Source organism: Portunus trituberculatus, chromosome 17 (assembly GCF_017591435.1).
Source record: "Portunus trituberculatus isolate SZX2019 chromosome 17, ASM1759143v1, whole genome shotgun sequence".
NCBI classification, from domain to species: domain Eukaryota; kingdom Metazoa; phylum Arthropoda; class Malacostraca; order Decapoda; family Portunidae; genus Portunus; species Portunus trituberculatus.
This window is the reverse complement of record NC_059271.1, coordinates 2,525,359-2,542,500: the sequence shown is the minus strand read 5'-3', so window position 1 is coordinate 2,542,500 and position 17,142 is coordinate 2,525,359. Positions and strand designations below refer to the sequence as shown.

General features: G+C 38.9%; 1 protein-coding gene across 3 annotated transcripts in view; it reads left to right on the top strand.

Moving 5' to 3' along the window:
• The window catches only part of LOC123504968 (protein phosphatase 1 regulatory subunit 14C-like), a 199,733-nt gene extending 183,830 nt beyond the window's left edge, over positions 1-15,903 (top strand). For all 3 annotated transcript variants that reach the window (XM_045255944.1, XM_045255942.1, XM_045255943.1), the window contains exons 4-5: positions 10,808-10,936; positions 13,343-15,903. In XM_045255944.1, coding sequence (XP_045111879.1) covers positions 10,808-10,936; positions 13,343-13,384 — 171 coding nt within the window. In that variant the 3' untranslated portion in view covers positions 13,385-15,903. The remainder of the gene's footprint in view (positions 1-10,807; positions 10,937-13,342) is intronic.
• The last annotated feature ends 1,239 nt before the right edge of the window (positions 15,904-17,142 follow it).

Here is a 17,142-nt window from a genome sequence, read left to right as displayed (position 1 = left end):
AGGTGTTAATAGGAGTTATATTCTTAAAGCACCTTCCACTACTAGATGAAATGACACAGGTCTTTAAAGGTTGTTTCTGTAGTTCCAGTGACAGATTATCAAGATTTCTACAGTGTTATTAGGAGTTATATTCTTCAGGCATCTTCTTTTACTCTCCCAAAGCTGTTGATGAAGTGACATGGGCCTTTAGAGGTGTTGCTTCTATAGTTCTAGTGACAGGTTAGCAATATTTCTACAGTGCTAATTGGAGTATAGTTTGACCAGCTACAGTTGCTCTACCCACCACCTCTACTACTTTCCCAAGGCTGTAGATGAAGTGACACGAATCTCAGAGAGTGTTTTCTTTTACAATTCTAGTGACAGACAGATTAACAAAATTTCTAGCGTTAATAAGAGTAGTAGTCATGGCAACGCTGCTAATCATCTCTGTGGCCTTAAGTGAAGCGAGGTGAGGTGAGGTTAGTGGTCGTGGTGGGAAAGCAAAGCGTTTTTAATAGAACTAGTGAACGGAGACGGGTGTTACTGTAGGATATCGAGGAGGGGGTGCAGAGAGAATAAAGAAGGACATGGAGGGAGGACAGGAGGAGGGGTCTCGCAGGAAAGGATAGGGGGGAAGCTATACTTTGATGAATAATGAATGGAGGGATGGTGCTGTGAATATGGTGGTGCCTGGCTGGCTGGGAGGGTAATTGGATGGGTAACGAGTGGGAGGTCTGGTGTAATATTGAGTAAAGACTGCGCCGCGTGGAGGGAATGGCCGGGAATCTGTTTCATTTGCACAGTGTTAGCTCTCGCTGGGAAACTAGGTCAGGGGATGGAAAAATAAACAAATAAGATAGATAGGGGAATAAGATGGATGTGTAAACCAGTATGAAAGTAAAATAAAGTGAAATATGATAGAATAGAATAAGATATGATAAACAAGATGGATGAAGAAGTGAAGGAAAGATATGTGATAAAGCAAAGGGTGAAAAGATCAGCAAATAAGATAAATAAATAGATAAAATAGATATGCAGACTAATAGAAACTAAAATGGGGGTAAAATGTAATAAAATGAGATAAGATAAAATAAGATAGCTAATTTAATAAGTGAAAGAAAGAAAGAAACATGATAAGAAATTGTTGATAAATACATTAGATTCAATTCATTTTTTTTTCTTTCTTTTTTTTTTTCGTCTATTTCGGCCTTTTAGGGAAATAATATTGACATGTTATGGTGAATAATTATGTACGTATATTTGTAACTGTCGTGGCAAATGAACCACAGGATTATTATCATTAACCTCCTTTGGTCCCATGACACGCTTTCATATTCATTCTGCTTAACATTTGGCGATATTATGCAGCTTCAGAAACTCATGTGAGGATTAAAATGGTGAGGACTCTGGCTATTAATCATTCGACATTCAGAGACCCTTACTAATATAAACAAAATCGTCTAATCGTATCCAAAACTCATGGTAAAAATGCGTCCCAGGATTGATGGGGCTAAAGAAAATTAAGAGAATTGAATGAAGCTTTTTGAGGCGGGAAGGAAGAGGAAGGAAGCGTGGAAGAGAGAATACCATAACGCGTTTCATTTCGCTTACGATTTGGTGATTTTGCACAGCTTCAGAAACTTAAGGGGGATAGAAATAGTGAAGACTGAAGCCGTTAATCTTCTGACCTCCATAGATCCTTCCTAATGTCAATAAAATGGTCTAATCGTACACAAATCTCAAGGTAAAAAAATGTGTCCCAGTACTGAAGAGGTTAAGAGAAGGAGATAGGGAGGAATAAGGTCACCGTTAGCCACAACCTCGAAAAACACTTGAAAACAGAAAAAAAAAACAGAAACACAAAGAAATTACCCTTCAATATACAATGGCAGATGAATGGAACAAACTCAAATCACCAATCTTATATCCCTTAATTAGATAGGATTGTGTTGAACGAATGCTAAAACACTTTAAAACAGAAAAACAGAAACACAAAGAAATTACCCTCGATATACAGTGGCAGATGAATGGAACAAACTGAAGTCACCAATCTTATACCCTTTAATTAGATAGGATTGTGTTGAACGAGTGGCAGGCCTGATAATTCACTCCTTATTGATCGTGAAAGCACCATCATTAACGTGACGCGACTCTCTATTGACACGTGGGAAGTAATGAAACGGAGGCCTTGGTAATGAGAGAATGGAAGCTGTGAGGGTCATTCTTCTTTCATTCACAGGCTCGTCTCTTCAGCCAAGTATATAGTGTTTGCTGGGCTTAAACCAGAGAGAGAGAGAGAGAGAGAGAGAGAGAGAGAGAGAGAGAGAGAGAGAGAGAGAGAGAGAATATTACGTGAACTTAAGCAGCTTTTCTATCTTACCGTCTGACTGTCTATCTTCTTTCTCGCTAACTGACTCTCTACCTTCTCACAACCTCACTGCTTCACCTGGCTGACTGACAAACTGACTGACTGACTGGCCGCTGTGTCTGTCTGTCTGCCTGTCTGTCTGCCTGCTTGCCTGCCTTGCGATCCACCAGCTAAGTTTACTATTTCCCTTCTCCGTCTAGCTGTCTGATTGGCTGTCATGTATTGGTAATGTCCTGGCTGTCTGGCTGTCTGTCTGGCTGGCTGGCTGGTTGGCTGTTTGTTGCGCGGTCTTGCTTCTGTGACAGCTTTGTGTGGCCGGTCGCCTGTCTGCCCAAATTCTTGACATTCTGGCTGTGGCTGTTTGTAGTTCCTTCCTTTGTGAGTTGGTTGGCTGGCTGGCTGGCTGCACGTGTATATCATAGGCTTGTATTCTCAAACACTTCTGGGCTTCACTCCCCTCCACTATTTCATAACATTTTATTTAAATTTACCCGAGTTTTTTTAAGGTGTTTTTACGGTTCTAGAGGCAGAGTGACAAGATTTCTGCCTTATTTAACTGGAGAAACACTCTTGTAAACCCCGCCAGTCATCTCTGTGGCCTTGGAAAATAATCATGGTGAGAGAGCAGAGCGTTTTTTTAATATTGTCAAATGTGTGTATATGTTTGTGTGCGAGTGTTTGTGTGTGTGTGTGTGTATACATATGCATACATGAGTGGAGTGGTGAGGGTGAGAGAGGAAAGGAGGGGTGAGGGGTTGTGAGGGAGCGGAAGACGTGACGTGAGATGAGGTGAGGTGGGTTGCAAGGGTACGTACATACAGTGTGGCGACAGGAAAGTCGATAATGGTGGAAGGGAAGGGAAAGGCACGACTCTGCTCCACACATACATATTTTGCCTACATTGGGAGTAACCTTTGCATTAATATCAGGTTAGATTTAGTTAAAGGCAAGATTCTCGTTGGTCTCTGTTCTTGCACGCTTCGTCTTGGCTGTTGCTATGAGTCACGTACTTCACTCTCAGATACTGTTGTGATAATAGTGATAGGGAAGGATGAGAGAGAGAGAGAGAGAGAGAGAGAGAGAGAGAGAGAGAGAGAGAGAGAGAGAGAGGTCATTGTGTCTTTCCTGCTCACCTAACTTTTCCGTCTCGTAGTAAAATATCTTATCTTTTTTCCTCCCTATTTCCTTCTTACTATACATTTCCTCCTTGTTATTCTCCTCCTCGTCCTCCTCCTCTAGTAAACTTAGCTCGTTCTTTATCCGTTTCCTTCCCACTACTTTTGGCTCTCTTCTTCTCCCTCCTCGTCCTTCTCCTCCTCCTCCTCCTCCTCCTCCTCCTCTTATTCCCCGTGTCTGTTTTATTATTTTCCCCTTCTCTCTCTCTCTCTCTCTCTCTCTCTCTCTCTCTCTCTCTCTCTCTCTCTCTCTCTCTCCATTTCATCCTCCTTCTCAGTATTTTCCACTTTCTTCTTCGTCTTTCACTCCCCCAAAAGAAAGAAGAGTATCCTTATTTTCTCCCTGTCCGTTTCCTTCGCCTTACTTTTCTCCTCTTCCTCCTCTTCCCTAGTATCCGTTTCCCTCCTCCCATTACTCTTGCCTCGTTTCCTGCAACTTCTCCACAATTTTTCACTTTCTTCCTCGTCTTACCCAAAAAAGAGGAAGAAAAAAAAGTATTCTCGTCGTCCTTTTCCTTCATATTACTCTTTCCCCTCCTCCTCCTCCACTTCCCTTGTGTCCATTTATCTCCAATATTCTTCCCTCTGTTCCTGCAACTTCTCCACTTCGTCCTCCTTCTCACAATTTTCCACTTTCCTCCTCGTCTTACTCAAAAAAAAAAAAAAAAGTGTTCTTGTCCTTTTCCTTCATCTTGCTTTTGCTCCTCCTCCTCCTTCACTTTCCTTCTGTCCATTTATCTCCCATTACTCTTACCTCTTTTCCTGCAACTTCTCCACTTCATCCTCCTTCTCACAATTTTCCACTTTCCTTTCTCGTCTTAGTCAAAAGAAAAAAAACATTCTCGTCCTCTTCCTTCATATTACTTGTCCTCCTCCTCCTCCCTTGTGTCCATTTCCTTCCCATTACTCTTGTCTCTGTTCCTGCCGCCGCTGCTTCTTCTGTCGGGGCGCCAGGAGGGCTTGGCGGGCCTCCAGTGGGTGTCAGGTGACGTCTGTAGTCGCTAATGGACCTGAAACGAGGCACGGTTTTCACGGCGCCTCCATCCTGTTCCGAGGGTCCGTCGCCAACTCACGGATGTCATAGAAGAGCCGTGAAGCAACGCCTAATTAAACTTTGGTCCGTACTCAAAAACATCTTCCCCCTTTCATTACAAGTTTGCAAGGCCACAGAGACAACTAGCCGGGTTTTCAAGACAGTTTCTCCTATTAATAAACTAGAAATCTTGCCAATCCATCCTCAGAACCATAAAAATATTCTTAAAAACACGAGTATCTTCAACTAGCGCCTTTGGAAAGCAGTGACACCTTCCCCTCTCACCACGACAATTTTCCAAGGCCACAGAGACAATTAACCGGGTTTTCAAGACAGTTTTTCCTTTTAATAAACTAGAAATCTTGCCATTCCATCATCAGAACCATAAAAATATTCATAAAAACACGAATATCTTCAACTGGAGCCTGTAGAAAGCAGTGATGGTGTGACAGCAAGGCGTTTCAGAATAAAGTGTTCGTTTGGTTGGTGAGGTTAATTGCGTCATGAGGTTTCCAGTATGATGTTTTGAATGAGTAAAGGTTCAGTATAGCTCCAGTGCCTTAATTTTGTCGATATTTTTTAATGTTTTGTAGGATTTTATGGGGGAGGATTGGAGGATAACTGTAGATGGTAGGAAATTGAGCTTTCATGGTCTGTGTTTTGGTAATTTGTTGTTTCGTTTCGTGAGAGCTGTTTCCAAAGGCCACAGATATATATTTTTTTTTCTTTTGTTTTTTCTTTACGTGGTTTCATGAGCATTTGTTCTTGTTGATAACGTCAGATCCTCATTAAATTTTTTTCACCAAGAATCACGGAAATACACATGGGAATAACTTACAAACCCCGTATTTCAATAAATCCACAATAACTCTCCACTGCAGTCAATAATAACAAGTCAAGAACACATTGAAGTGCCTGAAAAGAATTACGTTGTCCTCACTTCCACTGTATTAACTTTCAGTACTGGGATGCATTTTCACCATGAGTTTTTTGGTGTGATTAGACAATTTTACTTACATTAGGAAAGGCTTATGGAGGTCAAGAGATTTATAGCCAGAATCTTCACTATTTTAATCCCCACATAAGTTCCTGAAGTTTTATAAAATCACCAAATAGTAAACAGAATGAATGTGAAAACGTGTTATAGCACTGAAGGGGTTAACATTTCTAATCTGCTGATTGAGGGAAAAGCAGAGTACATTATATATTCAAGCCGAGTTTCGGGTATTATGATTAGCTTACGTTGAATTGAGAATGAGGATGGATATGTCATGGAAATGTCATTGTTATTAATTGTGCCATGAAAGAACGCTGCTGTTAAACATGGAAATAAAAACAAGTAGTATTATGATTTTTACCTGAGAATAATGGTTGGTTAAGCTGAATTCAGCCTATTTTGAAATGCCAAATGAAGAGTGTTTTGTTGTGGAAATGTTAGTAGTAAATGAAGTATGAGAAAGAACAGTGCTTAACTTAAAAAAAAAAAAAAATGGAAAGAAAGGAGAGAGAACATTGCTTAACTTAAAAATGAAAAAGAAAGAAAAGAGAGAGAAGAATTCCTTAACTTAAAAATGAAAAAGAAAGATAGAAAAGAGACAACAATGCTGAACTTAAAAATGAAAAAAAAATGGAAAGAATGGAGAGAGAACAATGCTCAACTTAAAAATGAAAAAGAAAAAAATAGAAAGAAAAGAGAGAGAATTGTTTAACTTAAAATGAAAAGAAAGATAGAAAAGAGAGAACAATGCTTAACATAAAAATGAGAAAAAAGAAAGAAATGGAAAGAAAAAGAAAAATGCTTAACTTCAAAATGAAAGAAAGAAAGAAATAGAATGAAAAGCATTAATAGACAGAATCTGGAAGTGCTGTATTCTGTAAATGTTATTATTAAATGTAACATGAAAGGGAAATATTAGATTTGAAGAAATAAGAGATGCAAAGTATAAGAGGAAAAATTACAGAGAGAGAGAGAGAGAGAGAGAGAGAGAGAGAGAGTCTATACTATTCCATAAGCCTAACAGCAGTAGTTCCTGTATTAACCATATCTACCTACATCCACCTTTCATCCCTATCCATGAATATCCCAAGTCTTCTCTTCACACTTTCATTTAACTCACAACTGGATAACTGAGTCTATTATTTAAGGACTGGCAATTTTAGAGGACTTATGCTTCCTTTTCATCTTTTATTACCCTTGGCCACATAAAAAATACAAATAAATTAACAAATAAATCATCTACCACTCTTATCTTAACACCAATTTCTTCTGATGCCTTTTCAACTCCTTCAGTACTGGGGCATTTTTACCATGAGTTTTGTAGACGATTGGACAATTTTATTTACATTAGGAAGGGTCTGTGGAGGTTAGAAGACTAATGCCCAGAGTCTACACTATTTCAATCCCCCCACATAAGTTTCTGAAGCTGTAGAAAATCACCAACTGGTAAGGAAAATTAATATGGAAACCTGTCTTGGTACTGAAGGGGGTTAATAGAGGCTAAACCCATTACTTCTTGTTCTACCAGATATCACCAGCATCTGCCTTGTCACATCCCTTGCCTCACTTCTAGATTTATGGTGTTGCTGTTAACTGTGCACTAATAACTTGATAGTGGAGTCCATGCTAGTCACCCTACTCTTTATCTGAGAGCAAGGACACAGGAGGGATCAGTTTTATTAGCTTCAAACAGTGCCACTATTATTTTTGTTGCCTGTGGCCTGACTGATACAAGCGAGTCATAAAGATTGAAACCCAGCAGGACAGGAGTGTTAGGGGAGGTGGAGAGTAGGAGGAGGAGGAGACAAGGTGTGTGAGTGTCCAGGTAGGAAAGGGAGGAAAAAGTGGCTGAGTGACAGACAGGAAATTATGGAGATGGAGATGAAGGGAGCTTGTTGAGATGTAAAGGCAGAGTGAAAGTGGAAAGAAAGGGAAGGGAGATGTGGGAATGAGAGTTAAGAGAGAGAGAGAGAGAGAGAGAGAGAGAGAGAGAGAGAGAGAGAGAGAGAAAAGATATTTAGGTTTCTGAGGAAGTCGAGGTATGAAGGAGGAAGGGCTGATGTAAGAGAGTGTACAGGACCTTTCCCCTTCTTGATATTTCATCCATACAACTTATTCCTCCATGGACATTTTTTTTTTCTCATTTCTTTTTCTCTCTCCTCTCCCTCAAACATCATCCTCTCCAGAGATCTACCTTGATTCTACTGCATTTTTATCCTTCAAGAATATTTCCCTCTTGATAAATGTGACTTATTTCTCTAGGATATTTCTCCTTTCCTGACATTTCACCTCCTCCTTCATTCATTTCACTGATATCAACCTGTCTGTATCCAAACCATCAGCAGCAGTGGTTTGGATCACTTTTATTTAGCTTCACACAGTGCCACCATTATTTTTGTTGCTGGTGCCCTGTCTATCTTAAAAGAATTAAATAAAAGAAATGTGTAAGTTAGGTAGATAAAAATGAATTATTATTATTATTATTATTATTATGAGGTCAATGAAGGCGACCCACTGGAAAGCATAACTGCATAAACCCAAAGGCCCAGTGGGCGGCACCTCACCGATAAGTGAAAGGAAGTAACAGGAATGAACAACAGAATAGGAAGATTGGTAGAGATCTAAGAGGTAGTGAGTTCAGAGAGAAGAAAGGTATTCACACGTTTTTTAAATGCTTCAATGTTACTAGAATTAACAATCTCGTTGGGAATTGTATTCCAGAGTCTAGCAGATACTGGGATAAAACACCGGGAAAATTGTGAAGTATTACATCGATTCACAGACAAGGAACGGTCATTCATGATCAAGGATTGTCTTGTAGCACGTGCTGGTAGTGAAGGGGCAGGCAAATGACAATGCAACGGGTGGTTGGAATTAGACATGATTTTGAAGAAATAGGACAATGATCCAACCAAACGACGATGCCGAAGATTAATCTCAAGATTAGGAAGAAGAAATTTAATCTGGTTGAATGCTCTATCTAAAAGCTTTAAGTGAGACTCTGCTGCAGAGATCCACACAGAGTGACAATATTCAAAATGAGGCAGTATGAAAGAGTAAAAGCAATTTCTTACAATATCATCAGAGGAATATATCCGCCTACATTTGCGTAACAAACCAACTTTACATGAGACTGATGATGCAAGTGAACGCAAGTGCAACTCAAAAGTAAGTTTGGGATCAAGGGTGACTCCGAGTAACTTCAGAGACGAACAATTAGGAATAGGTACTTCGTTGACAACAATATCAGGGTGAACTGGGTGAATTGGTAATGATGATAGAAAAATAATAATAGTAATAATCTGTGAGGGAAATGTTACAAGGCAAGTGAGGGAATACTTTTACAAAAATAAATAAATAAATAGATAGATAAATAATGTATAAGTTAGATAAATAAGATGAATTGATAAGGATGATAGAAAAATAATAATAATAATAATCTGTGAGGAGAATGTTTCAAGGCAAGAGGGGGAATACTGTTACAGAAGAATATAAATAAATAAATAAATAAATAAATGAACATGTTAGATGAATAAAGTGAATTGATAATGATGATGAAAAAAAAAAATAATAATAATAATCCATGAGGGGAATGTTTCAATGCCAGAGGGTGAATACTGTGTGTCTAAGAAGGAGTAAGAGGGACCAATGTGCTGGAGGGGATACATTTCCAGGCTTTGTTGAATGTAGGTAGGTAGGGCAGGATGCATGAAGGAGGTGTGGGGGAGAGGAAGGGGGGTAAGACAGATGAGGACAAGGAATAATGGTTGCCGCTGTCCTTCCCTAAAACTGATGAGACAAGAAAGCATCAAGAAAATATTAATGTATTCTTTGTAGTGGTTGAAGTGTAATTACAGCGTTAAATGTGGTAAAAGGTCTAAAATTGCTTGGAGGTTTTGATTTTAGTAAAGGTGGGAGGTGTTTGTTGGTGAAGGAAGTGAGGATGTGTCAGCTGGAAACACCCACCTGCCACTGACAAGGTGGGAAGGGGTAGGGGGTCGGGATGGGGGCAGGTAGCACTGTCATATTTTCATTGGTTACTACACTATATGAGAAATTTGTGTGAGTTGGTTTTATTTTTTTCAATGCAAAATGTAAGTTGTTGTTCACCGTATAAGTTCAAAATGTTACTTCTCATTTATGGCTATGATAAATGCTTCCTCTCTCTCTCTCTCTCTCTCTCTCTCTCTCTCTCTCTCTCTCTCTCTCTCTCTCTCTCTCTCTCTCTCTCTCTCTCTCTCTCTCTCTCTCTCTCTCTTTTAATGTATGAGGGGAAATTGGTTAAGGCAAACAAAAAAAAAGCCCACTTAATTGCCAGTCCTCTTGCAGGTGAACAGACAGCTGAAATAAAGGAACAAATGTCTTGAAGCATGCATCTTGTACTGTGTTACTTATATTTATGTAATTACTGTGTGGATGCATAACATGAATAACACTTACACGAATACAGCACCTGACACTGTATGCTGGTGGAAAAGTTTGGAGAGAAAAGAAATAAAGTTTAGAAGATTTGTGACTGATGTAGTAGTTATAAGTAAATTTCTGTTACATTAATCAACAAGAGCAAAAAAAAAAAAAAAAAAAAAAAAATTACAAGCGAATGAAATAAAGAAAGCAAACATTACAAAATAAAATACAGTATCATCATCATCATTTTTGTTTAACGTCTGCATTTTTACATTTAGGTTAGGGTTGGACGGGCGATGACTGCTTTCCACAACTGCTTTTCTACCCCCAACAGATTCATATCCTCCATCACACACTCCCTCCACCTTTCTACAGTATATAAGCAGGAAATGTCTGCAGGCCAACTAAAGACACATAAGGGAGCTGACAGTCACACTTCTAAAGACACATAAGGGAGCTGACAGTCACACTTCTAAAGACACATGAGGCAGTTGACAGTCACACTTCTAAAGACACATGAGGGAGCTGACAGTCACACTTCTAAAGACATAAGGGAGCTGACAGTCACACTTCTAAAGACACATGACAGTCATGCTTCTAAAGACACATGAGGGAATTGACAGTCACACTTCTAAAGACACATAAGGAAGCTGACAGTCATGCTTCTAAAGACACATGAGGGAGTTGACAGTCACACTTCTAAAGACACAAAAGGAAGCTGACAGTCATGCTTCTAAAGACACATAAGGGAGTTGACAGTCACACTTCTAAAGACACATGAGGATTTTACAGTCACACTTCTAAGGACACATAAGGGAGTTGAATCATGCTTGTATTCTCTCCCACAGCAGGATGGCAAGTACGAAGAGAAGGAGCTGGACCTGGATGAGCTGCTGGATGTGGACGGGGAGCTCAAGAAGAGGAAGTATTTGTGGGACTCCTTGGCCGATTGTAAACAGTCCAAGGATAAAGTGGAGGTGAGATACAGGCTGGTGATTGTGTTGTTACTGTTGTGTACGAACTTTCACCCAGTGTTTTAGAATTAGTACATCGTTGATTTTGCTTTTACCAGTGGTAGTTTATATTAGGACATCATTTAGTGGTTAAAAATTGTCATAATAAAGGTGAGGAGCATAGTAAAGGTGAGGGACGGACCAGTGATGACATAATGGTGTTTGTGTTTTGTGCAAGCCTTCACCTGTCTTAGAATTAGTACATTGTTCATTTCACTAGTGGATGTTTGAATTAAGACACAATTTGGACATTAAAATTAAAGCACATTGGAGGTGAAATAATAGTGTTGTGTGTTATGTACAAACTTTCCAGTGTTTTGAAATTAGTAATACATCATTAATTTTGTGTTTACCAGTGGATATTTGAATTAGAGACAATTGAGAGGTTAGAATTAGTATAGCACAGTGGTGGTGTTGTGTGTTTTGTGCAAGCCTTCATCCAATGTTTGAAATTTGTAGTACATTGTTAGTTTTGCTTTTACTATGGGTGTTTGAATTAGGACATCACTTACAGTAGAGGTGTGAGATATTCCACTGACAAAGTAATGCAGTTTTTTTGTGCAAGGCTGCATCAGACTTTTTAAAATTAGTACATTAATTGCTTTTCACTAATACAAGTGAAACCTTTTAGTCAATTTTAGCTTTAAGAACTGTTTAATGTTGGTATTGGGCAGAGGATATTGAGAACATGAAGAAATAGTATGTGTGTTGCTTCAGATATTCAGTTGTGGTGGTGCTGAGTGACTAGTAATCATCAGACACTTTAGAAGGGTAGTATGTGTGTATTGCTTCAGATATTCAGTAAGAGAGGTAATGTCAAACTGGCAAGCATCACACACACTGGACGGATAGTGTGTGTTTTGCTCAGCCAATCAGTTGTAGTGGTGCTGAGTGACTAGTAACTATCAGATACATTGGAAGGGTAGTGTGTGTGTATTGCTTCAGATATTCAATAAGGACGGTAATGACAAACTGGCAAGCATCACACACACTGAATGGATAGTGTGTGTTTTGTGCAGTAGTGGTGGTGCTGAGTAACTAGTAACCATCAAACACACTGGATAGATAGTTGTAGAGACAAGGTGTCTAAAATGACTAAGTTTTCTTGTTAATCTTGGTTGTCCTCACCTACTTACTGTACTTCTGAGTGGTGGCCAACTACAGTAACAGACATTACTAAGGCAGCACAATACAGTAGCTACATAGATAAGACATTGCATCATAAATGTGGGATTAAGGCAGTTCAGGCATATCATGGTTCAGGGAGGTCCTGTGACTTGCACCAAATTTGTACTGATAAAAGTTCACCTTAGCATTTTTCTAGAGCTACTACAAAAAATTGAATGAGCTCACTGTTGCCTTGTTCACATACCAGATATTCATAATTCTCAATTACCATTATTGTGATGTGAAAGAATAAGGTCACATACATGCAGTCTTATTTTGCTTCTTCAAAGTATGCATGTTAATGTTATAGAACTTGAAGAAGCTCTCTTATCATCTCCCATACCTCTCTCCAGCAAAGATTTCAGATATCTGAATAATTTTAGTCTAGTCTTGATCTTACATGGAGCAATGACTCTCCCTTTACTTATGTCTGAGTTAATCTTAAAGTGCCACCTACTTCTTCCTACCATCAGGATATGGGAAGTACACTTGATGGAAGATTAAGCACACACAGACTGTACAGTACTGTAGTTATCAAAACATATTATTCCTTGAAGAATTGAAAGAAGACATTGATGTGTGCTTCACCAGCGAATACAGTACATTCATCCATATGAATTTTTAGCAATTCCAATAAAAGCTAAATATGAAAGAATTGAAACAGATAATAATAAATAATCGCAATAGATATCATGTTCCTTCCTGCATCCCTGTACACCTGCTCTGCCTTTGGACAGCATTCCTGGCCACAGCAATGCTAAGCAGTAGCCCTGCATTGATAATCCTTGGCCTACATCCAAACTGATAGCAGGTGCTATCACTAGTTATCAGCAAAGATTAGTGATCACATGATCTTTATTATGTGGAAGCTTTTCCTTGAAATGTTTGCTGCCATTATTTCACAGCTAACCTCACCTGCTCTCTGTTTTGTGTCCACAACTTATGTATGAAAAATGGAACTTATAAATATACCATCACTTAAAAATTAACCACATAAAACATGTTAAAACACAAACTACCTGCAGTCTTCTGGTCGGTCTGAAATCCATCATTGAATTTCATTAAGGGATTTCTTTATACCTTATATTTTTGTACCCTTTTCAGTTCATCAATAAGATTTACTAAGGCACTTCTACTACATTACCTAATCTCTATTGAAATTTGTCTTTGAGATTCATTAAAGCATTGTTTGTTGCGTTTCAGAAATTCATCAATGAGTTATTGGAGCGAGCAACAACCCTGTAAGGACTTAGGTATCTAAGTTGTGTGTGTCCTGTGTGTGTGTGGCTCCACCAAGATACTGCTGGGTTGGATCGACGGGCACTGGACTCCGGCAGCTGAGTCTCCAGGGTCACGAGTCTGTGCTGAGAGGACAATCAGAGAAAAGAATGATGGAGCTGAGCCCAAGCTAGAAAAGGATGGAACAGAGAGACAGAGAGGGCATAGGAGCAGTGTGTTGTTCTGTCACTGTGATGCTGCTCTGAGATTCACCGAGGAAGACCCGGCTCCCACGCCACAGTGCTGGAGTTATCGTCAAGTGTAAGAGTTTCAGTTCAACAGCTGGAAGATGCTTTTTTAGTGCTTGTTGTATGACGAAGGTATTTTGTATCTTGGGTGCAACTGTGTGTTTGCTCATTCAGTGGCAGTCATTTGTTCCAGCGCCAGGCATTGATCACACGGAGCCGTCAGCGAATGGATTTTTAAGTGTAATACTTTTGTATTTTTCCATTAACTTGTAACAATCAGTTGATTAAAATTTTGGCCTGTCCATGTATGTATTATCATCAAAATGTTAGTGTAGAGAAGATGGTGTAGGTTGGTAAATATGGATTATATAGATTATATAGCTAGAATATGTAGCTAGTCTCTGGCATTAACTGAGAATGTTGGTTTTACTAATCTCTGTTATAACAAAAGCTAACATTCCCTTCCATATCATTTGAACATTTATGAATCCATTACAAAATCACTCAAGCCAAAACAGTGCTTAGTCTAACGGCACTCATTATTTATGTTGTTTGCAGGTGTGTGCGTGTGACTAATTATGGACAGCATTTTTTTTATTTAAACTACTTTTGATGAAATTTGTACAAATAACTAATTTAAATCATGCATTTGAGACAAAAACAATAATGGTTCAAATATGCATCAAGCATCCAACAGCCTGGCTGGCCTCCCTGTTGACCACTAGTACAAGAACAGATTGTGTTATGTTTCACTTTAGTTTAGTCAGTAATTGTCTTCCTTAGTTACTAGGCTGGTGTAACTTAAATCAGTTATGCAGTTTTTTTTAGTATTCACTCTGGTGTTGTTATTTAAAGGCCTAAAGAGTTTTGAGTTTGAACTTCTTGGATAGCAGGTGAAAACCCTCACTGTATGCTTTTGAAATATAAGAAAATAATACTGTATCTAAATCATATCAGTATCAAGTGTAGACACTTTTTGTTTCCATGATGGTAGCATTGTGCACCATAGAAATTACTCTCTAGGCTAGTTTTGTCCTGAGTTGCGACTAGTTGGAGTGTAGCGCCCTCCCCGGCCAGGCCACGGCTGCTGTGGCTCCTCTGGCCACCGAGCAGCGACTAGCCCAGTAGGAGGCTTTGAGTATCAGCAGTTTAGGTAAATACTATAGCTAGCAAATACCTCTATTAATTGTCTTTTTCATGTTCATGACTCAAAGAATGACAGCAAGTAGACAGTTCCAATGAATGATCAAAAATTTTGAAAGTGTTGCAGATTAAAGATTGGAAGTGAAGTCATATCAAAATATATTTTGAGACCTGAGATGTCAATGTAGTCACTCTTGTGCTCCTGTTTTATACATGACTGAAAAAGCAGCTTTATTGACATTACATGTAAGTCTCAGAATGGATCATGTTACATAGAAACTTGTCTCTCATCTGGGCCACAGTATCCCAGCCAGGAATACTGGAACCATTGTGGGTAGACTTTACATGCTCTCCTGCCACCGATGGCACTCAGGCCTCTTTGTCGTGCAGCCCCAAGGTCAACACGCTGGACTGTGGACCAGAACGGCAGCCAAGTAATGCCTCAGGGTCAGTCTGCTGAAATGTATGTAAGATTTACAGTACTAGTATTTTCCAATAAATTATAAGGTGGATGACCTTTTGAATGCACCTTGGTACCACCATGCAGACCATGGCCCAGCGTGTGAGCGACGGGGGCAAGACGAAGGTTTATCCGTGAAACATTGGGAGTGAAACCCAACAGCTTGGGGTTCACTCAACTTTGTTTCATGAAGAAGAGTATTCATTGTCTTTCTGTAAGGAGTATATAAGTATATAAATGTATATCAGGATAGATGTGAAGTAATACTTTTCTTATGTTGTTATGTGAAAAGTTTACCAATGTAACTGTTAGTTTAAGGATCTCATTCTTAAGTTTGCTTCAAGTGACTTCACCAGGTTTGCATATTTGCCCACAGTTTCTAATCGGGTGTCAAATGGTTATGTTTTACAGTTAGATATGCTCATTACTATTGATCTTTGTTTTGTTTCAATGTGGGTAAATCATTTTAAAGAATATTTTTTGTTGTTGTGGAATATAGTGACAATAATTGTCTATGTATGTGACAATAGAGATGTGTGAAGCTGACTTCTGTGAGACCAAATTTTTACCTTACTGGTTTAAGAGCACAAATTTCTTACCCCCTCCCCAGCAATGTGAGTGATGACAGGTGGTGTGCTGAGCAGTGTTAGTGGTGTCCGGCCCAAGGTTTGAGAGACAATAAATCTAAATAAACATCTGATATTTTTTTCCATGATTATATTCATAGCCTTTACCTACTAACATGGTGGTTTCATTCTGATAAATGTAACAGTAGTAGTTGAAATGAATTCCCTTTTACCATGACTGTTGAAACTACTACTTACTTCATAGCACAAATAGTCACAAATAATATAATAATAACATGCTTATATACCAAAGTTAAGTCTATCATCACTAAATTAAAATGTTGCAGTATAGTTACTCTTGATAACTAATTATTACAAAATATAAGAAGTATAAACAGTATATACCATGAATACAGAACTGGAGCAATGCAGAAAAGATAATGAGAAGAGAAATATGACAGAACAGTTTGTAATTTCATGAAAAAAGTTGATATACTGTATGTATATATAATATTTGGCACAAGTGAGCTCCAGCTTTGGCTCAGCAAGATGATTAAGGATGCATGGAATAATGAAGTGTGCCAGCCTGTGGTGCAGCCAAGGTGGGAGAGCGAGGGGCCTTATGTAAGTTGGTTCCTATGGACTTTATCAAATATCAAAGAGGCTCCTCAAAAGAATCTGTCAATGATACGTACTCGTTAGCAAGTCTATTGTATAATGGATGGTTCACCGAAGTCACAGCATGTAAGTATGAAATTTTGTTGAATGCTTGATTTATAGGATGGCGCCTCCACGAGCCAGTCCCGTATTCTTCAATGACAGTGGAGCCTGCACAATATTAAAAATACCCTTGACTTTTTCACAAGCCTGGATGAATTTCTGGAATTAATTAGAAATGTAATGAGAAAGAATCCAGCATAGACTAAAAACACATGACCCGTATGATACTGAAAAATTAAAGAAGAGGTAACATCAGTAGCCTCTGACTGTCTTGGCTCTCCCTGTCACTTATAAATGAAACAAAGCACTATTCATTCAGGCCGCAAGAGTCGAGACGTCACTTGAACTCCCGCCATGCATGCGCTATCAACACCTCGGGTGGAATTAAATGGAATACGTGTGAAAATTAATACATGATAGTTTATGAACACATGAAGTTATCTGCAGTTTTGAGTTTTGTGCATTATACACTTTATAAACGAGAAGATAAATAAGGTGTAGCCAAAAGATAAAGCTAGCTCCTTTGCAACTTCTCGCCATCAAAGTGTTGGTAGCTGTCAAGTCACGTGTAAACACTAAACACGTGGAGCTGTGGAGGTTTCTGGCTCTCTATTGCGGACACTGCCGTAGGAAAGAATTAGCTGCCTT